Source organism: Syngnathus typhle, linkage group LG22, assembly GCF_033458585.1.
Source record: "Syngnathus typhle isolate RoL2023-S1 ecotype Sweden linkage group LG22, RoL_Styp_1.0, whole genome shotgun sequence".
NCBI classification, from domain to species: Eukaryota; Metazoa; Chordata; class Actinopteri; order Syngnathiformes; family Syngnathidae; genus Syngnathus; species Syngnathus typhle.
In genome coordinates, this window is record NC_083759.1 from 5874544 (window position 1) to 5901424 (window position 26881).

The window sequence follows — 26881 nt, forward strand, 5'->3', positions numbered from 1 at the left end:
TCCAGGGCGGGCAATTAAAGTCAAAGCCTCACACAAAGTTAATGTTTTGTTAGCTTGAACTAGCTATTCGCTAGCTGAATGCTAGCTGAAGGGTCTGGTCCCTCCCGCCTTTGCTATTTCACCTCGTTTGGATTACTTTGAAAAAAAGAACCTAATTAATTTTCTTTACGATAAAAAGGCATTCCAGACTACTTCATCCCATTGCAGATAAATGTGAACTTTGCACGCCAGTGCGCCACGCAGGGCTCGTTGTTGCTCAACGTTCAGGCTTGACGGAGCGCATACTTAGCGTAATGATGCATCGGCTGTGTGTCTAATGAAGATATATATTCTATGTGAACATTTGCCCACTCTGTTGGCTTGTTAATGAGCATATTTGTTTGCATGTGTGTGTGTGTGTGTGGGGGGATTGCGTGTGGCCGAGCGTGCGTACGTGAGATGAATACGCGGCGGGGTGGGGTTAACGGAAGAGGCACGGTTAACGAGCCAATCATAGTCTATCGGGGAAGGCATTAAATAGCTGACATGAGTTCACCGGTCACTCACTTGGACTTGACCCCCCCCCCCCACCACCACCCCGTGCACGTTTGCCTGACACTCGTACCGCCCATGTCATCCTCTCCAACTGCCTCCTTTTCTTTGCGCTTCACACACCCCGCAGATTAACGTTAAGAGGGATATTACAAACGGCTTCTTTGCCCCGGGATCATTTAGTGAGCTACGTGTCGCTTCTTTGGAAGCTGAGAAGTTGTGCAAGAGTCGTGTATGACATGAGCGCGACCTGCAGACGAGTAATGAGAAATTGCTCCAGTCGTGTCACATATCCGCCATCACAATCGGGCTAGCAAACATTCATGGTTGCCAAATTTAGCATGACCTTTCACATTATTACAATCACCCGGTCATAAAAGATTCTCTTTGCTGCTCTTTTTGGACACAAAAACTTAGCTGAGCTAGAGAGTGACACAAGTGGACCCCTTAAAAAAAAAAAAATGTAAATTTTGAAACTTAGCTTCCTTCATCATCAAAGACCCTCATTTTGATAAATTAGCTGCTCTCTGTCTGTGGAGAAACAACAGAATAGAAGGGGATGGTTACTATGGAAACTATGCAAAGAAACCATTTGAGATAGAGAGAGGGGGCAGCAGGAGTGTGTGTGAGCCAGATCAGGTGGGTGGCATGAGGAGAGCACCGTTGCCAATCAACAGGTGCAGCGGTAATATCGAGCCCCCCAAATGGGAATGTAAATGAGATTTTTCGGGATCCCGCCACATCGAGCAGTGGATTAGTCTGCCAAATAATGCCGTCAGTGTCAGCTAAGACCGAGTATGAAACTGAGGTTGCCTCGCTTACTGTCACTGCCGCTTGTGGACCTCATTAGTCGATCACTCCTCAGCTTCACGGGAAAATAGTTCAATAGAATAGTAATCAGTAGACCTCCGCTGAGACTCATGTGTAGTTTAAAGAAGAGTCTGCAATTAAAAACATATAATTATTTGAAATGTTTGTCAAAGCAGTCATCATATTGATAGTCTGGGGAAAAAAATATCTCTAGCGCCATCTCGTGGCTCTAATTTGAGGAAACCACCGCGCCCGTGGAAAAACAACCAATCAGAGACAAAAGATGGGTCAATCATTTGCAAAAAAAATAAAAGTTTATACCAATAGCATTGATGACTTTATTTTTATTATTCTGTCCACTCGTTGCCACATCATGGCTGGAGCAGTGAGGATTTTGCATTAAGAAATCATCGAGCGTCGGTTGCGTCACATTTAAAGGGAATTAAAAAGAACTGCTTAGATCGGTGGCAGCTTAAGTCAACCGTAAACACTCCCACAACGGCGGAGCACGCCCACCCACAGCGCCACCGGGCTTTTAAGTGGGCTGGAGGACACTGAATGTTTTGCGGTGAGCCGAAAAACAATGCCTGGAGGAATGAAGCCACATGGATGTAGCTTAGCTTCCAATTACTCATGTCATTTTTTTTTTTTCTTTAGACTGCATATTAATTCAGACAGATGTCCAGCATGGCCACATTTTCCCCCCAGCTATAATTTGCTGCTGATGTGGAACTCATACATTGCAAAGAAGAAAAAAAAGCCTGGATGGGTTCAGCGCCTCCCTAGCGTCAAGTCGTTTTTTTTCTGCAGCCAAAACGGACTTGATAAAAGATGCAAATGCGGGCGAGCTAGCGCACGTTCAAGGGCACATCAAACCCTGACAACGATTCATGAATCAATAATTCTTGTCAGATGAAATGGGAAGATAAAGGCTTGGCTCTCCTTTGGGGTCATTTCTGTAGTATTCACTGGCTTTTTAAAAAAAATAAAAAATAAATCACTCAGCGTGAACTTCAGAACGGGAAACCGCACAAACTGGATAATATTGTGGGATTCATGCAAATTATTATTTTTTTATTTCCTATTCTGACAATATGCAGTTAGGATAATTAGGCTTCATACTATTATTGACGACAGGTGTTCGTGCGAGAGGGGTGACGCATGTGTGTGTGTGTGTGTGTGTGTGTGTGTGTGTGTGTGTGTGTGTGTAGCGCCACCTGCTCGGGTCCCACAACAACGTCATTGTAGAGCAACACCTGAGCGCCTGTCACACCTGATAGATGGAGGGCAACCACGCGGGCATACAAGTGTGTGTATGAAGTGAACAGTACTTGATATTTATGCTTGGAGTTGCCGCGCGTCATTCAACATTTGAGGAAATAAAAATAAATGTGTAACATTCATGGACTTGTCATAAGAGTTGCTTTGAGCTAAAAATGTGTTAAAAAAAAATGCAATTCAGAAGTTTCTCGTTGATTATCCGGTACTTTCAATAATGTGGGAAAAAAAACAGTTTTAAAGCATAACATGTCTTCTTTAAAGACCTACTTAGATCAACTTTGACAGCCCCACTCCAATTTGCCGAACAAACTGCTTTTCCTTACTTCTTCATCCATCTTTTCCTTTTAATTGTAACGAGGCCATTATCAAATGTGATGGCTGTTAAAATGAACCACGAGCAAATCATTGTCAGAGTTACAGTCCATTTAATCCGCCGACATCCATGTGTCAAAATGAGACACTTTTCAACGTCAAAGCGTGACGACGACGGCGCCCCGGAGAGGAAAATGAGGATGTGAGAGGTTTTCATGACATCATGTGTGTTTGAGGGATTATCTCCAGGTGGGAACTTCCATCTACTCTTGTGCTGAGTGACAGCATGAAGAGCCAAAGATGACACGTGAACCCAAGGAGACCCGACGGAAAACAAAGCCGATCCGACTTAACGTCACTTGACGGTGTGAAAAGCCGAAAACATGCTTTTGTTTGGATTTCATCTTGTCATCAATGATTTTTGCGACACTAAAGGAGAATAGGACATTTTTTTTGGACCACGCTGAGACCTTGATTATTTTTATGTGAACATCTCTAAAAAAAACAGTGATGCCTGTTCTGCTCATAAAAGTTTAACCTTGGAGGATACAGGCAGGTGAACGACGACAGAAAAAAAAGATGGGACAAAACGGGATAAAGTTGGTAAATACAATTAGGTAGGTGTACATCAGTTTGACAAGGTGAGCGGCATCTATCTGACAATCTTACTGCAGGTCCCGCCGCACATACACACAAATACAGATAGCATCTGTTCTCGCCTCCACTCGCACAATTTCCTCTGTCCTCAAATTGATTTTTCCAATCACTAACAGAATTTTGCCCCTGCTGCTGCCAGATTTTGTTGTCCTCTTATGCTTCTTACTGTGAAAAAAAAGAAAAAAAAAAAGGCCAAGTACCAGAGGAGCACAAAAGTTGGATCCAGCGTGACATCCAATAATCATGTTACCTCCGCCTGGCCAATGTGATTATGTGCTCATTGCTATTTCTCGGTCTCTCAGCGGTAAAAGATAAATAAATAAATAAATAAATAAATAAATAAATAAATAAATAAATAAATAAATAAATAAATAAATAAATAAATAAATAAATAAATAAATAAATAAATAAATAAATAAATAAATAAATAAATAAATAAATAAATAAATAAATAAATAAAAATAGCTAGCTGATAGCTGATACTTTAGTAGAAATTTTACTAATAGTAATTTAATGCAGTTTAAAAAAAAAAAATACTATATCTCTTTAAAAAGTTATCTTTTTTTTATTTTACATATCAAATATACTAGTGGTATCGATACTTGGTATCGGTATCAGTGACTACTTAAGAGTAAATCAGCAAACCCATAATCGCTTTCCTCAGTTGCCGAGGTGGTATGAAAACAGCCATCGACTTCTCTTCAACAATGTTTCAGTCAGGGTGATTATTAGTCAGGTTAGAAGTTTTTCTTTCCGCAAACCGAAGAATAACTTGAAAGGCATTGTTTAATAAAACGACTCTGTATTGTTGCTTCAAGGATAATGGCTTCCACTTAGCTTATCTCTCCTCTACCCATGCAAAGTTAAATACTTCGAGAAAGGTACACACCACAGGAAAAATGAAAGGATTAAACGCGAGGGTTCAAATGATGAAACGCTGTCTATTTAATGGAAATTAAGCGCAAAGGGTCGATTCAATTAGCCGTAGCCGAGTGCATATAATGCGTTTCACGCCGGTCTCCACAGGTATACTATTAATCAAACAAATATAACCTTTCACCGAGTCTTTTCTAAGCGCCTGTGCGGGAATTCTACGGCGACACACATATGGTAATAACGCAGCTTGTACACTAACCTTCAAGATGATCTATGAGTCACACGCTGCCAACACAAGCCGCTAGAATCCACATTTTCTTGAAGTTGGACAAATGTGTCATCTGCAACCTTTACGTTGAGAACCATCACGTTTGGAAACGTTAGCTGGATGGAAGAAGAAAAGCAAAATAGGTTTGCAATTCCATATACGGAATTATGTAAACACTACAAATATCTATTTATGCCAGCATCGTATAGTGACAGGCAGAACAATTCAATGATCCTCCACTAGATGGCAGAAGCACTCACACTCACGTAAAACTCAAGCATTTGTAACGTTAAGATGATTTTGAAGTTTGCATTCCGAGGCCAAATTACGACACATTCGTACTTAAAATACATGAAAGCAAAGCGGACTGCTCCCCAGACTCAGAAGGTGAAGATCTGAGGAAGAGGTGAGCCAACTTAACTCCCTGCAAGATTTGTCAAATCACGCCATTAGACTTGAGATCAAAACTCACCAAGCAGATGTTTAAATATAAATAGTTGGAAAGTTAACAGGGGTGTGCAGCCATTCAAATCTCAAGTCTTGGTGGTCGACCTGCATTTTGTTGACATTTTCCTAATTGGAAGTAGAAATAATCCTGACATCCATTTTCGTCTTCGTTAGACAAACAGCCTCACTTTCTGGTATACATTTTCCATATTAGGACATAAATATGTTTAGCACAATCATGTACCAGGCCATGCAAATCAAAGTGCTTAAGGCCGGTTTAATTAATGATAGGTATGTCAAATTATGCGAGGCATTGTTATTTGTGTGCATACAACATTTTTATTCGTTTATCCCCATCTGTATAAATAGCGAGACAAGTCAGCGGAGGCCATTACATGCAGCTCAAGGAGTTTCTGCATTATTTGGTTTTTTTTTTGAGCACATTAAACTTTCATTCAGAATGGCCAAAGGCCTCAAGTAGTAAACCTCGTGATGGGAAGTATGTAAGAGGGAGATGAAAGTCAACTCGGCGACAAAATGGCAAGAATTATATATATCTATATATATCGATATATATAGATCTATATTATATATAAATCTGTCTGACTGAACTCTTATTATGAACTTTTAAAACATGAATAGAAATACATTAATTATCATGAGGTGCTTGCTTGTGTTTTATTCATTTGATATTTGCATTTAATAATGCATAGCTTCACTGTAAACAAGAAATTCTACATTAATTATGGAATTAGAAATGTAAAAAACACACAATTTTAGTAGTTGGTAAAATTTGAATGTAGGTATTGTGCGTGCCTATAAAAAATGCATCAGTTTGAGCAGCATGGCAAAAATAAATAAAAAAATAACACGCATAAATTATGTACATGCGTGATCACGTTTGTATGATATAATTCCCACTCTCATTTGTTCAAATCAAACTAAATGAAATTAGAAATAAAATATACATGCTGATGAACCTGTTATGAATCACGCGTGCATAATGGCACCAACGCCGGATTAATATTAAGATCTATACGCTGCGTATCCTCCGACTTGCTCCCTCTTCCTTGTTGCTTTGTTCCCCAAGAAAATGTTTTTTTAATGTTATTTTTGGCCCGTGTAAATTATTCACTGTGCATTCTCCTCCATTTGTCTCCAATAGAGTCAGAGTCGCTGTTGAACTCTCTCCATCGTTCTTTCTTCTGCTTTGACAAACAGACACACACACGGATAAGATCTGTCTTTCCCTTATCTCAGCGGAGCCTCGATGAGCACTCCCAGGAATATTGATCATGACACCCTTGTGTACGAATAACCCCCCCCCCCCTTTTCGCCGCAACTCTTTGGGGACAGCTTGATGAGGATTTTCATTGCACGCTCTAAGATGTGAACATGAGTTTCAGGCGACGAGGCACAGCGGCGGAAGCTTTTACATGGAGGTAGCAACGTACCTCGGGGCTCTCCAGAGCTCGGATCAGTCGTGGGAACTTTGAATGGTGCATTATTCATCTAGGATGAGGCCCGCTCGCTGTCTTCTCCTCACCCATGGGCGAGAGAGACAAAGCAGCTTGGACTAGTCGCCTGATTTTAGTGCAGCTAGGAGTAGATGTCAGCTTTTCAACACCTGGAATAGGCTCCTGCTTCTTTTGACCCTGGACAAGTTTCAAAAATGGACTGTTGAAAATCAGCACACTGAAATCAAACTGATTTATGGGAAGGCAGACAGTAATTCCATGTACTACGAGTCATTTCGACATGAATATGCCAGCTCAGCATGATCTTCATTAGCGCCCTGATTGAAGGTTAACCTGTCAAATAGCACGTTCCTATCTCCAGCTGCAGCCGGCCTGCTTGAAGACCCGCCTACTGGTGCAAGTGGAGAGAACTCATTAGCTCACTGATTAGCCTTTTGAATCTCACGCTGTGCGGGCTCCACGCTGGTCAAACCCGAACTCACGGCGCCACTTTGGCGATTTTGAAATACTTTTCCAGCACGGCCGTGAAGGTGTGAACATTTCATGAAGACTACTACATTCCTAATGTTATGAAATCCTGCAGTTAGAAACTTTCTTGTGGTCACCTTAATTTGTTACGTGTCAAGTAATCACATCTGAACATCTGTGCATTTTTTTTTTTTTTTGCTCAACACATGAAATCAAACAGCCCACTCACTGTGCGGCTGATTAATAACGTGCTCACTCATGCTAATAAATACCGGCTCCTAATTCCAACCCGCTCCCCCCCGTGGTGAGCGGGGACCGCAAGGGCACGTGGGCAGGCATCATTACTTCAGTTCCTAACGGATCGAAATTAGATGTTGGACGATTCCCACAATGGGAGCAGATGTGTACATTGATCGTGACGACGGTATCAACAAGGTCAGTGATAAGAATAGTGATTGCGCAATAAACACTTAGCGCAAAAACTATTGAGCCCGAGTGAACAGAAAGGAAGGGGGGGGGGGAGGTTAATTTTTTTTTTTTTTAAAAAAGATACTGAGAATAACCACAAAAGTGTACATAGCAGGTTAATGCCAAGACAAAAGCTTTGGTTAGCTAACGAGAGAAAACATCCATGATGCCTTGAGAAGGTCCACCTTAACAAGACAGGAGGGGAGAAAAAAATAAAAAAAGAAACAGCAGCCACTTTAGAGAGATGAGAGACTTTTTTGTAAAGACACACAGATAGGCTTAGCGAGGAGCGCCTTAGTTGCTTTGTGGTCTGACAAATTGAAATAGCTGCTCTTTGTTAAAAAAAAAAAAAAAACAGGCACTTAACCTGAATCCTTGGGCACCAATAAAAAATAAAAAAAATGCTAAAGGTAATATTTCTCAGAAGCTTTCTATAGTCTGACAATATGCTGTACGGTATACAGTAAGAAACATTGGGGAAACACAAAGACTGGAAAATAATAGACTTAAAGGAAGCGAGGTGTGTTTAAAAAAAAAAAATCCAACTCCCGCTTTTTTTAGACTATAAGGCGCACCATATAAAAAGATGATTTTAAGTGTACCTTATTGTCTGGAAAAATACTGGGATATTTTCGATTTCCCAGCACTCCATCCTGATTGATTGCGGGGGGGTCAAGGTTCACAGCGACTAGTAGGCGGCATTTCGCTGCAGCGCATGCTTTGCGTTGGCCGCGTACACTTAAGACTCAGGCCATAATGTGCAATCAGGAGCCTTTTATGAGAATGTGCAAAGAAAAGCAAATTGCTTCTGCACTTAGCCGAGAGAAAAGGAAAGGACACCCATCGCGTCCCTGTCACTATATATGTCCGGGCACAAAAAGAGAATGACAATAATCACAGAGGGGAAAAAGACAGAGAGAAAAGCACCATTGTCAGCTTACTACAATTAGAACTCCTTCTTGGACTTGATCTGTCCGTCTAAAAATCTTATTCCCATCTCCTGATAACAAAGAGGAAAAGTTTCTCTCTCCTGCCCTAAAGATATTTCCGCATAACCGAGAGCGACGAGGCCATTTGTTTATTCCTTCCGGAGGCCGGACAATATTTTGTTATAATCACCGCCGTTGTATAGAGCAACGCACGACGATATTTGTGTCCCTGAACTGGTAAGCCAGTTTTTCCCTTTGGTGCTAAATAATAAAGTCCACAGAGATTTGGTCAGTGTCGCTTGATGTAGTGCAGCCCATTTTGATTATTAACCCCGACACGTTCATTTCAGCCAAGGTATTGATTTGCTATTAGCCCCCGGATGGTGTCAGAACACTCAGCTGCGGGTAGGGCAGCTTTGTGAGTTCGGGCCCGGCTGCCATTGTGTCGCCCCTGGCTGTTAAAAAGCGCCGCCTCCCTCTGTGGTAAAACGGGATAAGCACCGCCCTCTGTGGAAGTATTTTTTTTTTATTGAAAGCTGAGCGACAAGACAGATGGCTTTGAATAGGTGAGTCTAATGTAAAAATGAGTGGAGGATGGCGACGAGCGAGATAAGCGGCAGCTGGCTATTTCTCTCTGGCTGTGTCAAGGCGCGGGCCCCTAAATCACCTGTTATCTCCCGAAGCCGCAGCCAGACACTAATGGTCATCACGGCAGGCAGGGAGCCTGCTGGGAGGCGGCACAGCGGCGAGGCGAAGCGAGGAATAGCTGGGGATTCGCCGTCGCCTCCGTGACAATGACATACAGAAAGTCTGCACACCCCTGCCAAAGATCTTTTTTTTTCGCCAATAATAAGATCTATGACCTGTAGAATATGTGATTTAAAAAAAAATAGAAAGCAAAAATAACATACTGAGAATGGGGTTGTAAAAGTGTGCACCCCCCTCTTATAATTAGGGCTGTTTAGAATTAACCAGCACTACATTTTCAATAAGCCAACTTTATAATTTGCCGATTATTTTATGTGGCTAAATTTTGATATAAGACACTGACTAGAAAGACAAAAACAAACTTGAATTACAGTCCAATATAACAAAGTGATAACGTTTGGCTTTCGTCTTCAGCGCCATGCGTGTTATTGCTCTCAATGACTTGACACGCAACACTTTGAAAGAGACATTACATTTTGTTGCAGGTGCGGTAAAAGCGGCACAGAGCCGTCAAAATAAAGAAAAACATTTTATTGCTCATCAGAGTCTGGAAGAAGTTTTATTTTGATTTTTCGGGTCGATCTTACTCGTCTAGGTTATGTGATACGGTTGTGAAATATTAAGTCGCTGGCAAAAGATGAGCTGAAAAGCATGAAAGAGAATTGTTTTGCAAGGAGGAAAAATGCTAATTAATGTGCGGCAGCAACTTCCGGGGACACCGAGAGCAAACCTGGCGTCATTTTTAGAGCATCATACTCACTCAAGTGATTGCAGTCGTCTGCCTAGTCATCAAGAACAACATCCCGCGGAGGTGAAGTGGGCCACGAGTGGGAAGTTAATAGCATCCAATTGTGTGACAGGTCAGCACTCAAAGCCGAGTTTGCAAAGTTTCACGAGGAAAGAGATTGAAAGTAAAAGAACAGCAGACTGAGTGGGCGAACGTAAAAGCGGAAACATCAACAAACGAGACCTTATATCATACACATGGCTCACTCACACTCATCTGCCAAGTTGGAGTTCAAGCGAGAAAAAAAGAAATATACACCAGGATATGACTGAACATTTTCCAAATTACACAATGTTTAAAACGCTGGCCGGCAAACACCAATTATTAGAGCCTAATGCAAACTCAAGTCCTCGTGTGCCTCGTTGTCTTCCCAGTAGAGATCCCATCAAAGTCCACTCCATGTGCCAAACTAAAGCCTTTTGTCGCTCTTCGGCTGACGTGTGCCAACACCTCGCCCCAAAAAAATCCCTTTACAAGTTTACTAGGAGTTTTACAGGCTTCATCTGATAAATGTCAAGCGGGGAAAAGCCGAGTTGATTTAAGACCAATGGCAGAATGATGAAGTCCTTACTATCTACCGCCGCACAAAGGTGACACTTGATGGTACTCCAGCGGCACGTCGGAGGGCGAGAATCATTTTTATTTCCTCGCCCTTTTTGCATGAGTCGTTTGGAATGAAATCAGATGTCTCTTACGAGATTGATGGTCTGTCTGCAGAGTGATGGCGCAGACACTTAGCCAGATAGCATATTTTATCAACACGTATTGAACACGATACCTTAGAATTCACTTTTTGAGTAATTACCAATACCAAGTACCATTTGATACCAAAATTTGATACATAAATGTTCTCCCCTCAAAACAATGACAGATCATTTTAAAGAAAGCCCTAAATCTACCGATAGAGCAATTTTACTTACAATTGCTGCTACAGATGTGTGTGCCAATACCTTGAAATAAGGCTGGTATCGGATACCTGGTATCGGTACTCACTCGTCGCTAATATAAACAATGTAAAATGTCACATTCATTGTATCGTTGATTAAAAATAAAAAATGCGTTAGTGACTCGCAAATGCCTCCGCTGTGTTCCCCAGCGAACAAAAGTTGAACTTGGAATGTGTTAAAAGGTGCTAGTTAAAAAAAACTGCAGGCTCCATGAGGTTGGGCGGCCAATTAAGAGAATAATGAAGTGCGCTAACGTCTCTCTTAAACGACTTTGTGACAGCGATGAGCACATTTTAATTAAAGTGGCCTCCGGTTAGCATGTGCATTTGTAAAACCCAAGCGGGAACCGGCTCCCTTTTCAAAGGAGACGTTTCTTGGTCAACACGCTCCAAATTGACTGTGGACTGTTATCAAGCGGGAGGAAAACAAAATAATACAATTATTATTACCCACCCGTGCGGAAAACCTTCCACAGCTAGCTTTTCTTTTATGAGTATTTAATGAAGCTTGCAGATAGTGAAATTAACACGTGATCTCTGATGGACCCCCCCCCCCCCCACTCCCCCCTCCCCTCACGGAGTGAGAAAGCAACAAGACATCACATAAATAAGAAAAAAGAGATTAGGAGGGAAGCAGGAAGTAGGCCAGTAGATAAGAGCAGGAGGGCTACTGGGAGACCAATGGCATGAGCCAATTTGCTAGGTGAAGAAAGAATGTTGTGGATCACTAAAAAGACAAACAGTTGACCTGTAAAATATGACATTGGGACAAAAAAACAAAAATAGATTTGCCAAAATAGCCAACAAGGAAAACCTGCGTTGGTTTCTCAAGTTTATTTCAATGTGTGGTCATCAAAGACAATGCCCAGGAGCATATGTTATGAAATGATGGCTTTTGAGAAGACACAGCATTATTGTTTGGAAAAAAACAAAACAATTTTGCCCTTGTTAATTTTAACAGAGCAAAGTTTAAAAAAAAAAAAAAAAAATTGAAAAAAGGATGGCCATAAGAACAGAAGACAGTTGTGGAGTGCTTCATTTGGCGAGCGTGTCGATGTGCACCATCCTAATAATCTGAACATTGTTCACAAGGGGGGGGGGGGAAACTTCCATTGTCCAAAGTGTCCCCACAACACAATTACACACTTAAGCCCCCTCGTCCCCCCGCCCCCCAATCCTGCATCACCACCAGGCACACAAACACAATTGAGTCCAGAGGCGGCGAAAAAAAAAAGAAGCAGGCACCAGGCAGGTTGCTCACGTGGCCCCTTAAAAGCAGCACACACATTCTCGCTATCTCACACACACACTCACACACGTGATACAGTACACAATGCACAAGCAGCACGCTTAAAAAAATTAAGACCGTTTTTAAAAAAAATAATAATAATAATTAAAAGCACAGGGTGATAGATTAAACTTAATTGCACGTGGGACGAGATGGAGGAATGTGGCAAAAAAAAGAATACAGTACATTCAGTAAAAAAAAAAAAAAGGCAAGTCAAGAGTGAAAAACCACAATAGAATTAAATAAAACACACCAGTTTTAAAAACTGGGAGGGTGATGAGCGGGGTGGTCCAGTCTTTACAGTAAAGTCCCGAGACAGTTTTTATGTTTGACTGATCTTTTTTTGTTTTTCTTGCTTTATTTAAAATCTACAGACTCCGCCTGAGGAGTAGTGGTGCAAGTTCTCTGTGACCTGACACAAGCACAAGTGCACGCACACACACACACTCGCGCGCACACACACACAAACATACACTGTGTGCAGTTCTGCCACGTGTGTGTGCAGGTCCTTTCGTCTCATCTAGCGTGCTTTGCAGGCTTCTCTCTTCCTTCTGTACAAAAGCAGCCTCCTTCCCTGGAAACCGCAGTGTTTTCCTTCTCATCTTCCGATGTTTGTTTTCTTTTAAAGTGTATTTTAAAAAGTTCTCCCCCTTTTCACTTCTTGTGGGATTCCAACAGTTTGTCCGCCTCGGGGTACGTCGGGTACTTGACCGTCTCGATCTTCTCTTTGACCTTGTAGGACGGGTAGAGGCCCGTTCGGCCCAGTTTGCGGTTGATGCCCTTGGAGTAGCCGTCCCAGTGGTTGCCGGCTATGCCGATCACGTCGCCGGGCTCAAGCTGGATGTCCTCGCTATTGCGCGGCTGGTGGGGGTACACGGCGATCTGATTGTGGGCGTTCTGGCCGCCAAAGTAGTAGATATCGTCCAGGGAGTAGAAGTAGGACGAAGCGTCCGGATGGAGGGTCTGCATGATCTCGTAGGCCACGCGACAAACCTGAGGTGGAACCAACCACAACTCAATACCGGATGGGGGGGGGTTATGGAAGGGGTGGGTCAATGATGTGAAATTTTCTTTTACTGTCTTCACCATAAATGTCAAAATAATAACCAGCGATGGGAGAAGATGGCATTGAAGATTCCCCTTTGCCTTGTGACAAACATCCGCTTTGCCCCCGTGAAACTCTTTGACTTGGTTTTGTCTGACATCTTGTTTCCCCCGCGGTTATATTAGAAAGACGACTTCCTTTCGCAAAGACATGGACGTCTTTGACTTGGAAGTTATTTTTGTTCATTTAGTCAAACAGCTGGTAACTTCAGCCATCAAAGGCCATATAAACGAGGAGACTTTGAAAAAAGAGCAGCCGCCTGCTGAGGAATATTCTGGTAAATGAACTGTCACCATGGCAACTGGTCCAAACGTTTCTGCCGCTGACTGTCGCTTAATGCGCGCCGCAAAACGGACCCGTATTTGCTTATGGGATTTAAATATTGATTAATGTGCAGTCATTCACTTGGTAATGAAGTCAGAGAAATGATTACCTGTTAATAAAATCTACGTAAGCACACTTGGAACGAGTTGATGAGAGATTTAAACTATGTATTTTTTTTTTAAGCATCAGCTGAAATGTTACAAAATGCTCATTTGGTACCGGCACACATTTTGAATGGTTTATCGGAATTTTTGTTATTTTTGACTCAAGGGTGAGTCATTGTGATCTGGAATCTGGGTCACAACAGCAGCGGGTTGCCTGCCAATTGCAGGGCAAATTAAGACAAAGAACCTTTTGGACAATTTCAATAGCATTCCAGGCTGCCACATAAGTAGCTTGAAAAACTAACCTGCGAGGAGAAGGTGCACACCAAGAAGTCAGTCTGGGAAAGGAAGTGAATGTCCAGGATGACTCCTCTCAGAGAGTTCTCAGTGTAACGGTTGTGAAGGCCCGCAGACCACGAGATGGAGTTGTCGCTGATGAACTCGTAGTCGGGATACCTAAACAAGGGCAACTGCGTAAAAAGGAACGTTCCAAAAATAGCAACAATGATAATAATGCCAAAAGAAATGACCGACTTGATTTTGGCTTCCTGCAGCAACGAGGGGTCGTCGGTGGCGAGGTAGACTCGTTTCTTGTCCACTTGGCCATGCCGGGCCAGATGCTGGAACTGCTCCTCCACATGCAACATGTACTCCTCGATGGGGTGGAAGGCCGCCTCCGTGCCAACTTTGTCTGTCCTCCTCACATGGACGCTGCGCAACACACACAAGGACAGAAAAAATATTTAGCAAGGGAGAAGTGCATGGGCAGAGCTTCATGTAGCTGTCCCAATACTTTTGTTCCTATCCGTGCAGTGCCAATATCTTCATATAGGCCACCAAATGAATAGCGGTGACAGGTGTTTGCAGACACGCAGGCTTGCTTGAATTTGGCGTATGTAGGACAAGCCAGAAGCGGAAATAAGCAACACTGTGTCATTTCTTCCAGCGATCCAGGACAGAGTGGGAGCAGACTGCATATATGAAGGTAAAAAAAAAAAAAAAGGAGGGATGGGACAGAACACGCATACATCCCATTCCTCAAACTGATGGATACACAAACTCAATTTTTATTCTATCTAGAACTATTACATTACGAAAGCAACCAGGCACATCTGTATTGTGAATTGCCTCCAGGAAGGAATGAAAATTGCAAAATCTATTAACAACAAATAAATAAAAAAAACAAAAAAAAAAAACAGGAGTGGGCTCATTTGTTATGACACATTTGCAATCATGCTGTTGAAGGGTTCTTACCCAGTTGGCTAAATGGCTTACTTTGCTTTAATTGTGTTGATTTTCATACCATAGTTCATTTATTTGTTTGCTATGCAGAGTCTTTAGGGGCATGTCTCACTGCACGCTATTCTAATTATCCTCGCGGAATGACCGTCCGTCCGTCCGTCCGTCCGTCCGTCCGTCCATCACTATCTATATTTAAGCAGGTCACTTCACAAGTTGCCTCTTTGAGCAGAGAGGGGAGGGGCGAGCAGTTACAGGGGCAAGGAGGGAGATGACAGAGAGCAACAGGACTAATTCCAGAATACTTAAGGATGAATTAGCCTTCCAGTCTCTTCTTAAAAAAAAAAAAAGGTAGGGATGAGCGGCTGTTGAGGTGGCAAATAAAAGAAGAAAAAATGGCCGACTTTTCATCTTTCTTCCTCTGTACTGATTGCCGCCACTCCCCCGATGGCTCATACCAGCCCCAGACATGATTTCAAAGCTAGTGTCTCTATTCAGGCTTGAGCGTCCCAAAAAAACCCAATATACACGAAATGCATCTTTTATTTGCATGTGACGTCAGCACCTTGGAAGACTATCAAAAGGATTTAAACATCACTAGGCAGCCTTAGAGTCTAAGAGTCTTTAGACAGATACACTGTTGTCTTATTCAGTTGTTGGGTGATGCACTGTGCGGGATTTGCGGGGGTGGGGGTAAAAAAATAAAATCAACAAAAAAAAGCTCTTCGTGGTTATGTAGCCACTTTCAGCTGAATATTCATTTGGTCCACGTGTCCTCGTATACCCGCGATGAGTATTCTTGCTGCACGACTGCGAATAATTCGCAAGGCTTAAGGGGGGGGAGTGGGGGGTGAGAAAAAAGATAAACCCCTCCTTTTTGAATCAAACTTTTTCTCTAATGAGCTACACATGAATTCAGTTGAGTGCCCCTATTCAGAATTCCACCGATCTATTCCTCTCACGTCACTGTGGTGTCAAAGCAGTTAAGCTAGCATCAGAAGCACATCTGTTCCACCCTTTTTCTTTTTTTCGATAAACAATCGGACCAACTTGCACGCCGGTCGAGAATGCTAAAAACGATACTTGCACGTAAATTAGAAAGAATGGGAAAGGGATTCTCACCGATTGACAGGGAGGGGTGGTGTGGGAAAAGACAAATAATCGTAACAAGAGATGTGTGGAGAACTCAATGAGAGCGAGAGGCTCGTGAATGCAGATGTGTGCCGAGGGGGAACGTGAGGGAGAGGTGAGAAGTCTTGGCGTCGAGAACAAACGAAACGCAAGTCGCGATCAGAAATGAGTCAGAGTCGAAGAAAAAAAGAGGGGAGATAAAGGGGCGGAGTCGTGGAGCGCTCAAAGACACGGCAGCTGCTCTGAAAGGAGACACAAAGGCAGGTGGAATGCGACGAGAGTCGCCGCGGAATGAGCCGAGCGGGGAGGCGGTGTGAGGATGGCTTGCAGCAAAATGGATGCATATGCAGATGGAGAGTTGGTGGAGACTCATGGGACATCATGAAAAGTTTGGTCCATCCCAGCAAAAGGAGTTGAAAGTCAGTTCCTGGCGCGGTGCTTTCTCGTGCCTGCTCTGCTCGGCGCTCATCATCATGCACGTGGGTGCTGAATGATAAATCTCCCATCTGGCTAAGTGAGCGCCTTACAATAATAGCTGATGCGGGGAAGTGCGGCAGAAAGAGAATGGGGCTTGCAGGCAAAAATGCTAATGCTTCCCGAGTTGAAAAAAACCCCAAAACAACCATGCAGTTATTTATTATGGGCTAAATTCCGAGTCCAGGTGGCGGCAGTCTAAAGTGACATGCCCGGGCTTCCCTGTCCCTCGGCCACTTCCTCTTGTTCAGTCCAGGGTCAGCTCTGACACACGGTCCCTTCGGCGATGCCTAGTTCTGTCTGAGGTCTACTCCCGGTTGGACGGGTCCAGAACACCATGCCAGGAAGACAGATGAGAGGCAACACTCCTCCAGGAAAGGACTTTAGTGGGCACAATCCTTACTGGCTTCTGGTTTGAAGTTTTTACAACTCTTTGAAAAAAAACCTTGTCATAAATATACTTTGGAGTTATTAAAAAGCGTTATCTAAAGAACACGTCTGTTCGCTAAAGACAAAATGGAGTCGGGGGCTAAATTGGCGTTATCTGTCATTAGCAGCACATTAAGGAGAGGCTGCTTTATGTGAGATTAACTCCAAACAGACAACAGTAAGATGTAACTCAATTGGGTGTTTAATACTTTTTAGAACGCTGGAAGTCTCAGCGAGGGTTCCTACTTAGCCAATTATTTCTCTGGGAAAATTTTATTTTAGCAAGTGTAATATTCAAACAAGTAGGGCGTCTTGTTTTCTAATTGACAAAAGGTGGCTAGGATAAAGAATAAAACGCACCATTTTCATTACCATTTGGAATTATTGTTTTAACCTGATATTAACCTCAGCAAAAGCTCCACCAGGGCCCCGAAGCTATGTCTTTGTTTGCTAAAAAGCAGTTCTTTTGTTTGCTTTGGAACTCCAAATAGAAACGGTGAACATAAATAGAAACACTTCCTGAAAATGCTCATAAGTGAATTAAAAATGAAGAAATAACGGCTGAGTTCTCTCACCCAATGATGGGGTGTTTGAAGCCTAGCTTCGCTGTGGTCTGCTGGATCTCCTTCTCCAGCCAAGCTTGGGGCCGCACCAGATACTTGACAAACTGGGACACCCACCACACGGAGGGGTCACCGTGCAGGCGGTGCAGGCGTGGCGCCAGGTCCTCGGGAATAGCCAGAGGCAGGTAGGGGGGGCGAGGGTGAAGACTGTCCACTATGGGCAACTCCACAACCTGGACATCTTTATCGTTGGCCTCCCCTGCAAAGATTGTCAACGATGACTCTCATGATTTAGCAAACACTTAAACATGCATACAAATGACATGGCCGCTGCTTTAAGGCAAAGTTAATCAGATAATCGAAGGGTGCTTGGTCATTGGAGCCTCAAGGCTGAGTCGAGATTGGCAGAAGCCGTGGGCAAAACGTTGAGCCGGACCGATTATAAAGGTCACCTCTCTCTGGCTAGCAAAAAAAAAACAGACAACCTTGAAGCACTCTTGGCAGAACTCTCTACGGAACAGGTGGCGCAACAGTAACTGATGGGAGCCAATGAAAATAACAGTACGACGCAAGCACACAAACACAATCTCATTTTAACAGAGAGAGTTTGCCCTGGAAGACAAACTTCCCTTTCTTTCCCTTATAAAACCTTTCAGAAATGTGTGTGTATATACATTATCTGTGTGTGTGTGTGCATCCCACCTCTGCAGATAATCAGGTTTGAGGGCGCCGAAGCACCAGACACAACTCCTAACACGGCTATAAACAACATCTGCACACTTACTAAATAAACGGCGGCGAGTGTGTAAAATCTGCCTCCGACATGACGGCTCCATAAAAACACGTTAGCGACAAGGGCAGGGATAAAAATGACGGTACAAAATTAACTGCACTGGATACGGAAACCAAACTTTTGCTTTCCGTGAAGCTAGCAGCTAGCTAGCTGGCGCAAATGGACGAATCCTCCACCCACAGCTACTCAATTAGATCGAAAAGCTTTCACCTCCAAGGCTTCATACATATTTCACGAGCCCGATCCAAAGAGACAAGAGGAACGCCGAACGACAAACACCACGCTTCTCCAGTCACTTTGCAAATGAACTGAGTCATACCCTCCCAGGAATAAACCCGTCGTCGTCTAATTACGCATTAGCTCCCTTTGCCTAAACATTCCCAAGTAAAACAAGAACTTTTTACATTCAGTTATAATAGCTGCCAGAAATTGGCTGTTTGATCCACACTCGACAATTATGTAATCGTCCCAGAAAATGATAAACATAGAAAGCCCAATTATGTCATCATCTTGTCTGAGATCGTGCAACCAGGGCAAATCAATATTTGGGCCTCATAATCGACTCATGCTAACCACAACTCCGCCAATTAGCATGCCTATGAAAATGCAACCCAAATTCCGAGGACCGACTCGATTTAATCCCATCTTTCCTTCCTCTTTTGTTTTCCGCAATTCCCCCCCTGTGCAGGAAGAAACAACCCGTTCCCATAATGACTTTTTCGCTATCTTTGATTCCGACCCCCCGAAGCTATATGTTTTCCAGACCAAAATATCCCCAGTCACAAATGCATATACAATTCGCATCCTCGGGGAAACTCCCAACAAAAGTAGGTTAACGATACAAAAGCTTTTTAAAGAAGGTGGCTTGTGGAAAAAAAAAAAAACCTCAACTGGGCTATAGAACGCCGACCAAATCGCTTTGCTACCGCGACCGTCCGGCTAAATATAGTGTTTAGGCGCGCAGAGAATAAGGCCACGCGTTTGAAAGGGAACATTAACAGCACATCGTTTAAGCCTGCGGCCTCATTCGCTGCCAAGATGGCACTCGCCTACTGTTAATGAAACTCGCGCGACAACGGGGACTCGTCAGGTAGCAACAGGCTTACATTAGCAAGGCCAATGTGTCACGAGTTTCCCCGCGGTGACCGAGACAACCCACCCCATGAGAAAATAAGAATGCAACATGTCGGCAGTGAATGAGCCGTCGGCTCGGGGCGGCCAGATGGCGTGTATGGATCTATAGGAGGCTGTAAAGACAGATAGCGGAGAAAGAGAGAGCAGCTAGTGGAAAAAGGACGTATGAAAGGCAGAGGGAGAAGAGAGGCGAAGCACCCCGAGAGCGGCAGATAAGAAGGAAGAGCCCAGGAGAGCGCCAGTCAAATGAGGTGCTGGGAGAAAAAAATGAAGAGCTGAAAGGAGGCGACCAGAGAGAAAGTGATAGCGAGGCCGTCGCAGCCCGATAGTAAAAAGCCTCCGATTCACTTATCGTCTTTTGCAAACGCTTCACATTTGTCACTTTCGCAGAGGCAAACACTTTTTTTTTTCTCTCTCGTCTTATGAATCCTAAGACTATCTAGTAATCATATCAAGGCCTTCGATTCGTAACTCAATACTGATAAATGACAGTGCTACATTCGCAACCTATTTTATCATGGCATTGATCTTTTTGTCTGAGCCATTTCATTTCATGGTACAAATAAGCCAGCTTGAATACGGTGTGTTAAAAAAAAAAAAAAATTGTTAAGGAGGCAGGTCTGCTGCCCTTTTCATATTTTCCAGGGCATCAAAACCGTTTAAGAAGGAAGGAGTCTCTTAAAGTGTTTGTTTGGCTGTGGGCAGACAATTCTGTTGATCTGAATTTTTTTTTTTTCGGTAAACACCAGCTGTGTTTAAACAGCGGCACGTGTCAATCCTCCCGTAGAAGTGCAGCATCTTGCACTTTTCCCTCCACCGCCTGTTTTTGTTTTATTCTGGATCCCCATCAGGGAGGCTTAAACAAGATTCACAACATTCACCTTACAATGTCCTTGGTTTACAACATTGCTGTCATACGAGTTTTCCGGGGTTACAAATGGCGTCGAATGGAGTCGCTCGAGCGGCATATCTGATCTCACGTGTTCTTTTTTTTCTGTACACTGTCACGAGCTTGACATCATAAATAACCACGTGGGAGAAAAGTCAACTGGATTGTTTTAGTTTCGTGGAAACGTAGCATGAGAGCTAGCTAGAATGCAAACTCCACTTAATCTCACTACTGGTGGACTTCAAAAAAGGTTTAACCTGCCGGGCCTCACTTTCGAGGTTCGTCATCACATGGGCGATTGACTGGGAGAGACGTTTTAAAAGGTTTGTATTTCTCTGGCAGCAAAGTAAATACATCTCAGCTAGCATGTTCACGCCATTAACGGCTCGCTAAAGTGGGCATTTTTTATAGCGTTTAAGGGCACCTTGCGAGTGTAGCGGCAATAAAGGAGGAAGAGGAAATCCCCCACAAATTTGATACAATTTCCGCCATTAAGTGCCGGAGAAGTGCAAGACACGGCTGTGATGTAGAAATGTTCTAACCTTTGGCCACTCAATCGAGGAAACCATTCGGTTTAACTTAATAACCTGCGCGGCATCCTTGGATGAGAAGCAGCCTTGGTTCACAGTTGACGGACAAACAATTTTTTTTTCCCCGCAACATAAACTTGCTCGCACTCTTTTATTGGACTCTCGTGGGAATTTCTCGGCAATGAAAGCTTTGAGTGGTGAGGTTCTGCTCATGCATTAGCTGCCAAAGTGCTTTTACAGGAATTGCATTATCCTGCTTTCGTACATCTTTTTGTTTTTTTTGCTGTAGCAGCAGAAAAGAAGGGACTCTTAATTCAGCCAGAGAATACGATGAAAGCTCACCAAGTATTTTGTATTTGGGAAGGTGTTTGTACGTACCCGACCAGTGTCCAGTGGTGGCGCCAGAGCGATCGGTGCAGCTGTTACTGACGGGGAGGAAGACGCTCTCCCAACCGCTCGGGGCGTAACGCCAGTTGTGGGACTCCAAGATGAGCGTCCGCTGGGTGCCGTACGCAATCATGAAGCAGTAGACCACATGATGGAGTTGGCAGCCGTAACCGCAGCCTTTATTGATGTTGCACACCAACTTCCTGGCCTTACTGCAGTCCGGAGGGTTCTAGAAGAAAACACATTGTTTTGAAAATCCGCTTTTATTGCTTGACCTTCATCTCACCCAAAGAGCCGACCTGTGAATTTTAATAACACGCGACGACTGATCTTGTTTGTTATGCTACTTTTATTTCATTGTACAAGAAGCTCTTTCCAACCTTGGTCTGTTTCTTTTGCTCCCTCTGATAATCCTACCTTACACTTTATTGCTTCAAAATAAATGGAATTACTCTTGATTTATTATTTTCACTGGACGCGCTGAAAGAAAATTGCATGTATTTTTATATCCATGCCATTGATCTCTGCTTCTGCGGAAACTATTAAAAAAAAAAAAAAAACATCATTAGCAGCACCAACGGGCCTTGCTGCTTCACTTGGTGACATGTTCCATTATTACAATGGACAAGGGCATGGTGTATTTTTTTTCCTCTGCCAATTAGCACACACACACAGGTCTGCTTCCATAAATATTCGTGAGCTCATTTTACTCGCTAGCTCAAAATAGACCGCCGGCAATGCAAGTTCAACTGTGTGCTCGAAAGATGTCGAATTAGGTGATGGAGGCAGACGTTTTTTATTATTTTTTTTTGCTTGTACATATTTCAACCCGACAGCCAATGTGTTGCCCGATGCTTTAAGAGTGCCTCGTCGTTGTGGTGCCATCCAAAGGAGGATATATGTACCATAATTTTCGGACTATAAGTCGCACCGGAGTATAAGTCGCACCAGCCATAAAATGCCCAAAAAAGTGAAAAAATAAACATATATATGTATATAAGTCGCTCCTAAGTATAAGTCGCCCCCCCACCCAAACTATGAAAAACAACGCAATTTATAGTCCGCAAATTACGGTATGTGTAACATCCTTTTTGTGACAATATTCAAATGACAACTGACATTTGAGTGTCACGTGGCATTTAATGGCTTTCATTATACTGGTTCGCCCAGACTTGCTTTCCTCAACCCTACTTTCCCTTCCCATCTCATGAATAAGATTTCCTATGATAAAAAGTGTTGGGGGTAGAATATCAAGTGACACTCTGGGAAGAAAATACAAAAAGCAACAAAGCTAGTTGTTTTGTAGCGGAGCGGCGCGGTTGTGATTGGGAGCGACTCGGCGATCCCCCGCGCCAACCGGCTTCCTAAACAGCAATTACATGGCTGATGGGAGTGTTTTCCTCATTAGAGTTGCTGCTGCAGCTGCAGAAGAAAGGTTCGGAGTATTCCACTTGCATTTAGTAGCAGGGTGAGGAAGAGGAGGTGGTTGCAACTTCCCTCCTTTGTGTGCCGACTTGTGATCATGCCGAGATGCTCGCGTAGCAATAATCTACAGTAGCAGCCTCGTGAGAAGCTTTTGTTTCGGCTTTCATACTCGACTGACCTTGGAGAGGAAGTGACATTTACGTGTTCCTACCACCGGCGTATCCTTGGAAGGTGGATTAACTCTCAAGCTTGTGGTTAAAGAATAACAGCTGCCATGTTTACGCGGGTTTCCTGTGTTTACGTGGAGTGGCGGTGAAGCACAAGAAGCCCAATGATCCACTTTGGGTAAACCACTTGATGTTGTTGTGGCAGGAAATGGTTGACAGGAACTCAATGTGCGAGAGCATTGAGTCATTGGAGAGTGAAGCGGAAAGGGCCTTTGCGCAAAATATTAATTGTTGATGTGTGGGATGGACTGTTTGTTAATCAGAAAGCACTTGAGGGACAAAAAAGCAGCGCTACCTGGCTGTGGCCAGCAGAGGCGCTGTTGAGTCAGTGCAAAGAATTTGCTGAATGACAACTTTTTCATTTGGTTGGAGTCGACCGGCGAACGTCATCGTTCATGTTTCTTCGATACGAGCTGGCTCGAAAGTAGCAAGCCGTTTGTATCAGCAGCCGGATTTAGATTGACAGTCACAAACTTTATTAGTTGTGGTACTCTATAAAAAAAATAAAAAAAAGTTGCCGACTCAAATGAACGCGCTTGTAAAAAAAAAAAAAAAAAAAAAGGGCAGACTTCAAACGACTTCAACCTTCGCTTGCCAGCGAGTCTTAAACCGGACGTTTGGCTGTAAACTAAAAAGCCCGGCGCAAATACACTTCCAGGATGCAGTCATACGGCTTTGTTTGGCAATAAAACCAACGGACTTGCTCGATATTGGACACCGACCAAAACTCCCTGCTGGCTTTTATTTGGCAGCCTTTTTTATTTCTGTTTGCTATCTGACGGGTGATGCACATGTAATGTACATCAAAAGACATGCGCATACAGCCCGCATGGCAACGACACAAAGCTGGGACAGATTCTTCGCCCACTTGAACAGATGGAGGGGATTAATTCTTCATAATGTGCAAATAGATTTCGCTCGACATTTGTTGTCGCCTTAACTTTGCAAAGTTGCTCTCGTGTGCAAAAAAATGGGCACACGCTTAATTGCTCACGCAAACAGATCTGGTGAGCTGATCTGCTCAGCGCACTCATGCAATGAAATTCATAAAACCCGAGGCTGATTTTGCCTTTTTAAATACGGGAGAACTGTTCGGGGACATGGACATTTTTTTAAAGTGCTAAAACCAAAAATGATTGTCTAATCAGCAGTTTCTGAAAGTACACCTAACATTACAGGCTGGTGAAGTAGTATCGGTGTCCGAGTATCGGAACTTTTTTTTTACGATTCCGAGTACAGGCGGATGTGACAAGGAGCGAAACCTCCCTTTCAACCGCACTGCACGCCAAAAATGCAAAAGTGGCAGAAAAAAAGCTTGTCTGACAGAAGACTCTCGAAAGGAGCTGCCATGTTCGCTGTTCGAGTGGACAGATGCATGGAGCATGCAGACGTGGAATTAGTTAAATCGGAAATGAGGGGAGAGAATACCGCGGGTGGCGCAGACTGCCGGCAGTGTGTAGCTGTGTGTGTGTGTCAGTAAAAACAAGAGACTCGCATCAGGCATCTCTGTGCAAACGTGGAAAAAGCCCGACACAGGTGTGTGTGTCTGCCTGTGTGTATGTTAGTGTGAGCCCATCTGTGCGTAACCGTGTCCGTGTGTGTGTGATAAATTAGTAATGGCAGCTGGTGGAGCGGTGCGATCCCTCAGCAGCGGCGACAGCAGCTGTTAGTGGGGCCGTCTCCGCCCGGCCGGCCTGACTAGGTCCTCTTCATCAAACACGTCGGCTCATTAATGCTGCGGGGCCCAGCGTGTGGCACCTGAAGCGCGGCGCCGGCGCCACCGGGGAGGAACGCCGGCGTACCGGCTGGGGGTGAGCATCCTCGTGCCACCGTGCGTGTAGAATTGAACCCCTCAAGCATTTGTGGAATTGGCCAAGTAACGCACATTTAATTTACAATTACAACCTAAATTTCTTGGTCCATTTCTTGAAAATAGGGAATGTAAACAAACACAGAACACGCCACCGCGTTTAATATTTATTCCGCTATGCTGAGCTGTCATTTATTCAATTTCTGGTGCCCTTCTATTTTTGTGGTTTTTTTTGCGCGCCGTGTTTTCACGAAGCGTCCGACCAGTCAGGAATTAGAGTTCCGAGACAGCGTGTTATCACACCTGCCACCTTATAAGGGGAAAGCGACGCCGACAGTTATGCACGGTGCAGATGAGACAAGCGGGTGTGAAAGATGGTGATAAAAACACATATGGGCCTTTGTTTAAGAGAACTGCTTGCAAGGGTCTCGCTCGCTTTTGCTGTGCCGCGAGAGAGGAAGATAGTCTCCAAGTACCTGCAAGTAAGTGATTCTGTTCTGGACCAAATCCGACAAGTCTTTGGCCTCCTTCATCCGCCACTCGCCCACTCCATCTGCTTGGCTGAGGTAGTACAGGTCTGTCATGATGGACCTGAAACCACAACAAGTGCTTAGAACCAGGGGTGCCAAACTTGCATTATGACTGTCAACCCAAATAAATATATTTAAGCATAAATCCGTTCACATTAATTTGAGATCCAAGCTTGGTGGAGGAACCGATTCAACGGGCGAATCGAATCGACGTGCTCGCGCGCTTAGCCGGATCATTTGGTCTTTGTGCTACTCGCAAAGCGACGCGAATATTTGCACAAGAAGCGAACGGCGCCGTCTTTGATCTCATTCCTGGCCCCCTTTTTCATCTCTCCTGATTTCAAACCGGGCGCAAACACGCACAAGTTGCCAAACAGCCAAACAGCGCGCAGATTAAATCAACATAAAATAAACCTGCAGATTTATTATTCCCGTCTTTGAACCCCAGCAGGTAGATGGAGGTGCACGGGTTTTATTACTCTCCTCCGCGGGGCATTGGACAAACCTAAAAGTATCTTCCGATGATGCAAATAGAATATTACACGGGCTCCAAATGTTTTATCTGCATCTCGCTGAGTGACAACACGATGTTGCACTCGTTGAGCTCTTTCCGGGATGAATCCTATCTGCGAGACTCTGACAGCAAAATGTGTGTTGATGTCACGCGCTGCCAAATATCGTGGACATCCTCGCCGCAATTTGCCCCGGAGCGTAAGCGCTGATGTATTCCGCTAAAGGCGTACGCAAACACACACACACACATTTATGCAAGCGTAATTTATGACTCACTTCTTTGACCCGAATCAGTCAAAGTCTGTGCGTCTGAGAGTTCTTATCCAGATATTTGGTAGCTCGTCCAAAGACGCAAAAATGGAGCACGGTGGATATGGCCGGGACTTCAGTGTTACTCATTGTCCCAATTGGAATTTGGAAGCATGGATCGCGAGTGCGCCATCGAGAAGCCACAAAGTGGGGAGCCACAACAAGGTGACTATCATGAATCAAATTACAGAACATCAGCCATGTGACAAATGTGTCATTTCGGTCGAGCCGAAAAATTGGAGAAAAACAAGAAACAAGACAGCGAGCGAAGAACAACAGAGATCTATGGGCTTCTTTCTGCTTTGTTAAAAGCAAAATGGGCCTTTTGTGTTCTTCCCGCCCCACCAATTTTTGCACCGCCATGTGTCGAGCAGCATCCATTAGGCTACATAAGCACTTAAGTTGTCCAAAAGGATCATATAATAAAAAAAAAAAAGAAAAAAATCAAGATGTACTGTACATGCTTCTGGCCGAGATTGATGTCGCGACGTTTGCAATTGGACTTAAAACGTTTTTGAGTGGAGCCTTCTTAGCCTTTGCCTGGAGCACTTACGGCGACTTAAAAAGGGAACCGACACGAAGGTCTGAGGATTCAGTCTTTGCAAAGCAGCTTAGGCTGCAATGACTAAGACAATGGCGTCGGTAAGCCACTTCGGCGGGATTACAATGAATCACTTGGATAAGTTGCACCGGGGCTTTTCTTCATCCGTG

General features: G+C 43.8%; 2 protein-coding genes across 4 annotated transcripts in view; both read right to left on the reverse strand.

The window, feature by feature from the left end:
• Positions 1-4852, reverse strand: part of gphnb (gephyrin b) — a 49034-nt gene extending 44182 nt beyond the window's left edge. The window contains exons 1-2 of the mRNA XM_061270578.1: positions 4727-4852; positions 1354-1472 (exon numbers count right to left, since the gene is read on the reverse strand). The gene's annotated coding sequence lies outside the window, so the exon portion shown is untranslated. The remainder of the gene's footprint in view (positions 1-1353; positions 1473-4726) is intronic.
• A 6929-nt stretch (positions 4853-11781) lies between these two features.
• Positions 11782-26881, reverse strand: part of fut8b (fucosyltransferase 8b (alpha (1,6) fucosyltransferase)) — a 45750-nt gene continuing 30650 nt past the window's right edge. For all 3 annotated transcript variants that reach the window (XM_061270580.1, XM_061270579.1, XM_061270581.1), the window contains 6 exons: positions 25295-25409; positions 21348-21585; positions 17636-17882; positions 14322-14498; positions 14093-14243; positions 11782-13247 (listed from right to left, as the gene is read on the reverse strand). In XM_061270580.1, coding sequence (XP_061126564.1) covers positions 12909-13247; positions 14093-14243; positions 14322-14498; positions 17636-17882; positions 21348-21585; positions 25295-25409 — 1267 coding nt within the window. In that variant the 3' untranslated portion in view covers positions 11782-12908. The remainder of the gene's footprint in view (positions 13248-14092; positions 14244-14321; positions 14499-17635; positions 17883-21347; positions 21586-25294; positions 25410-26881) is intronic.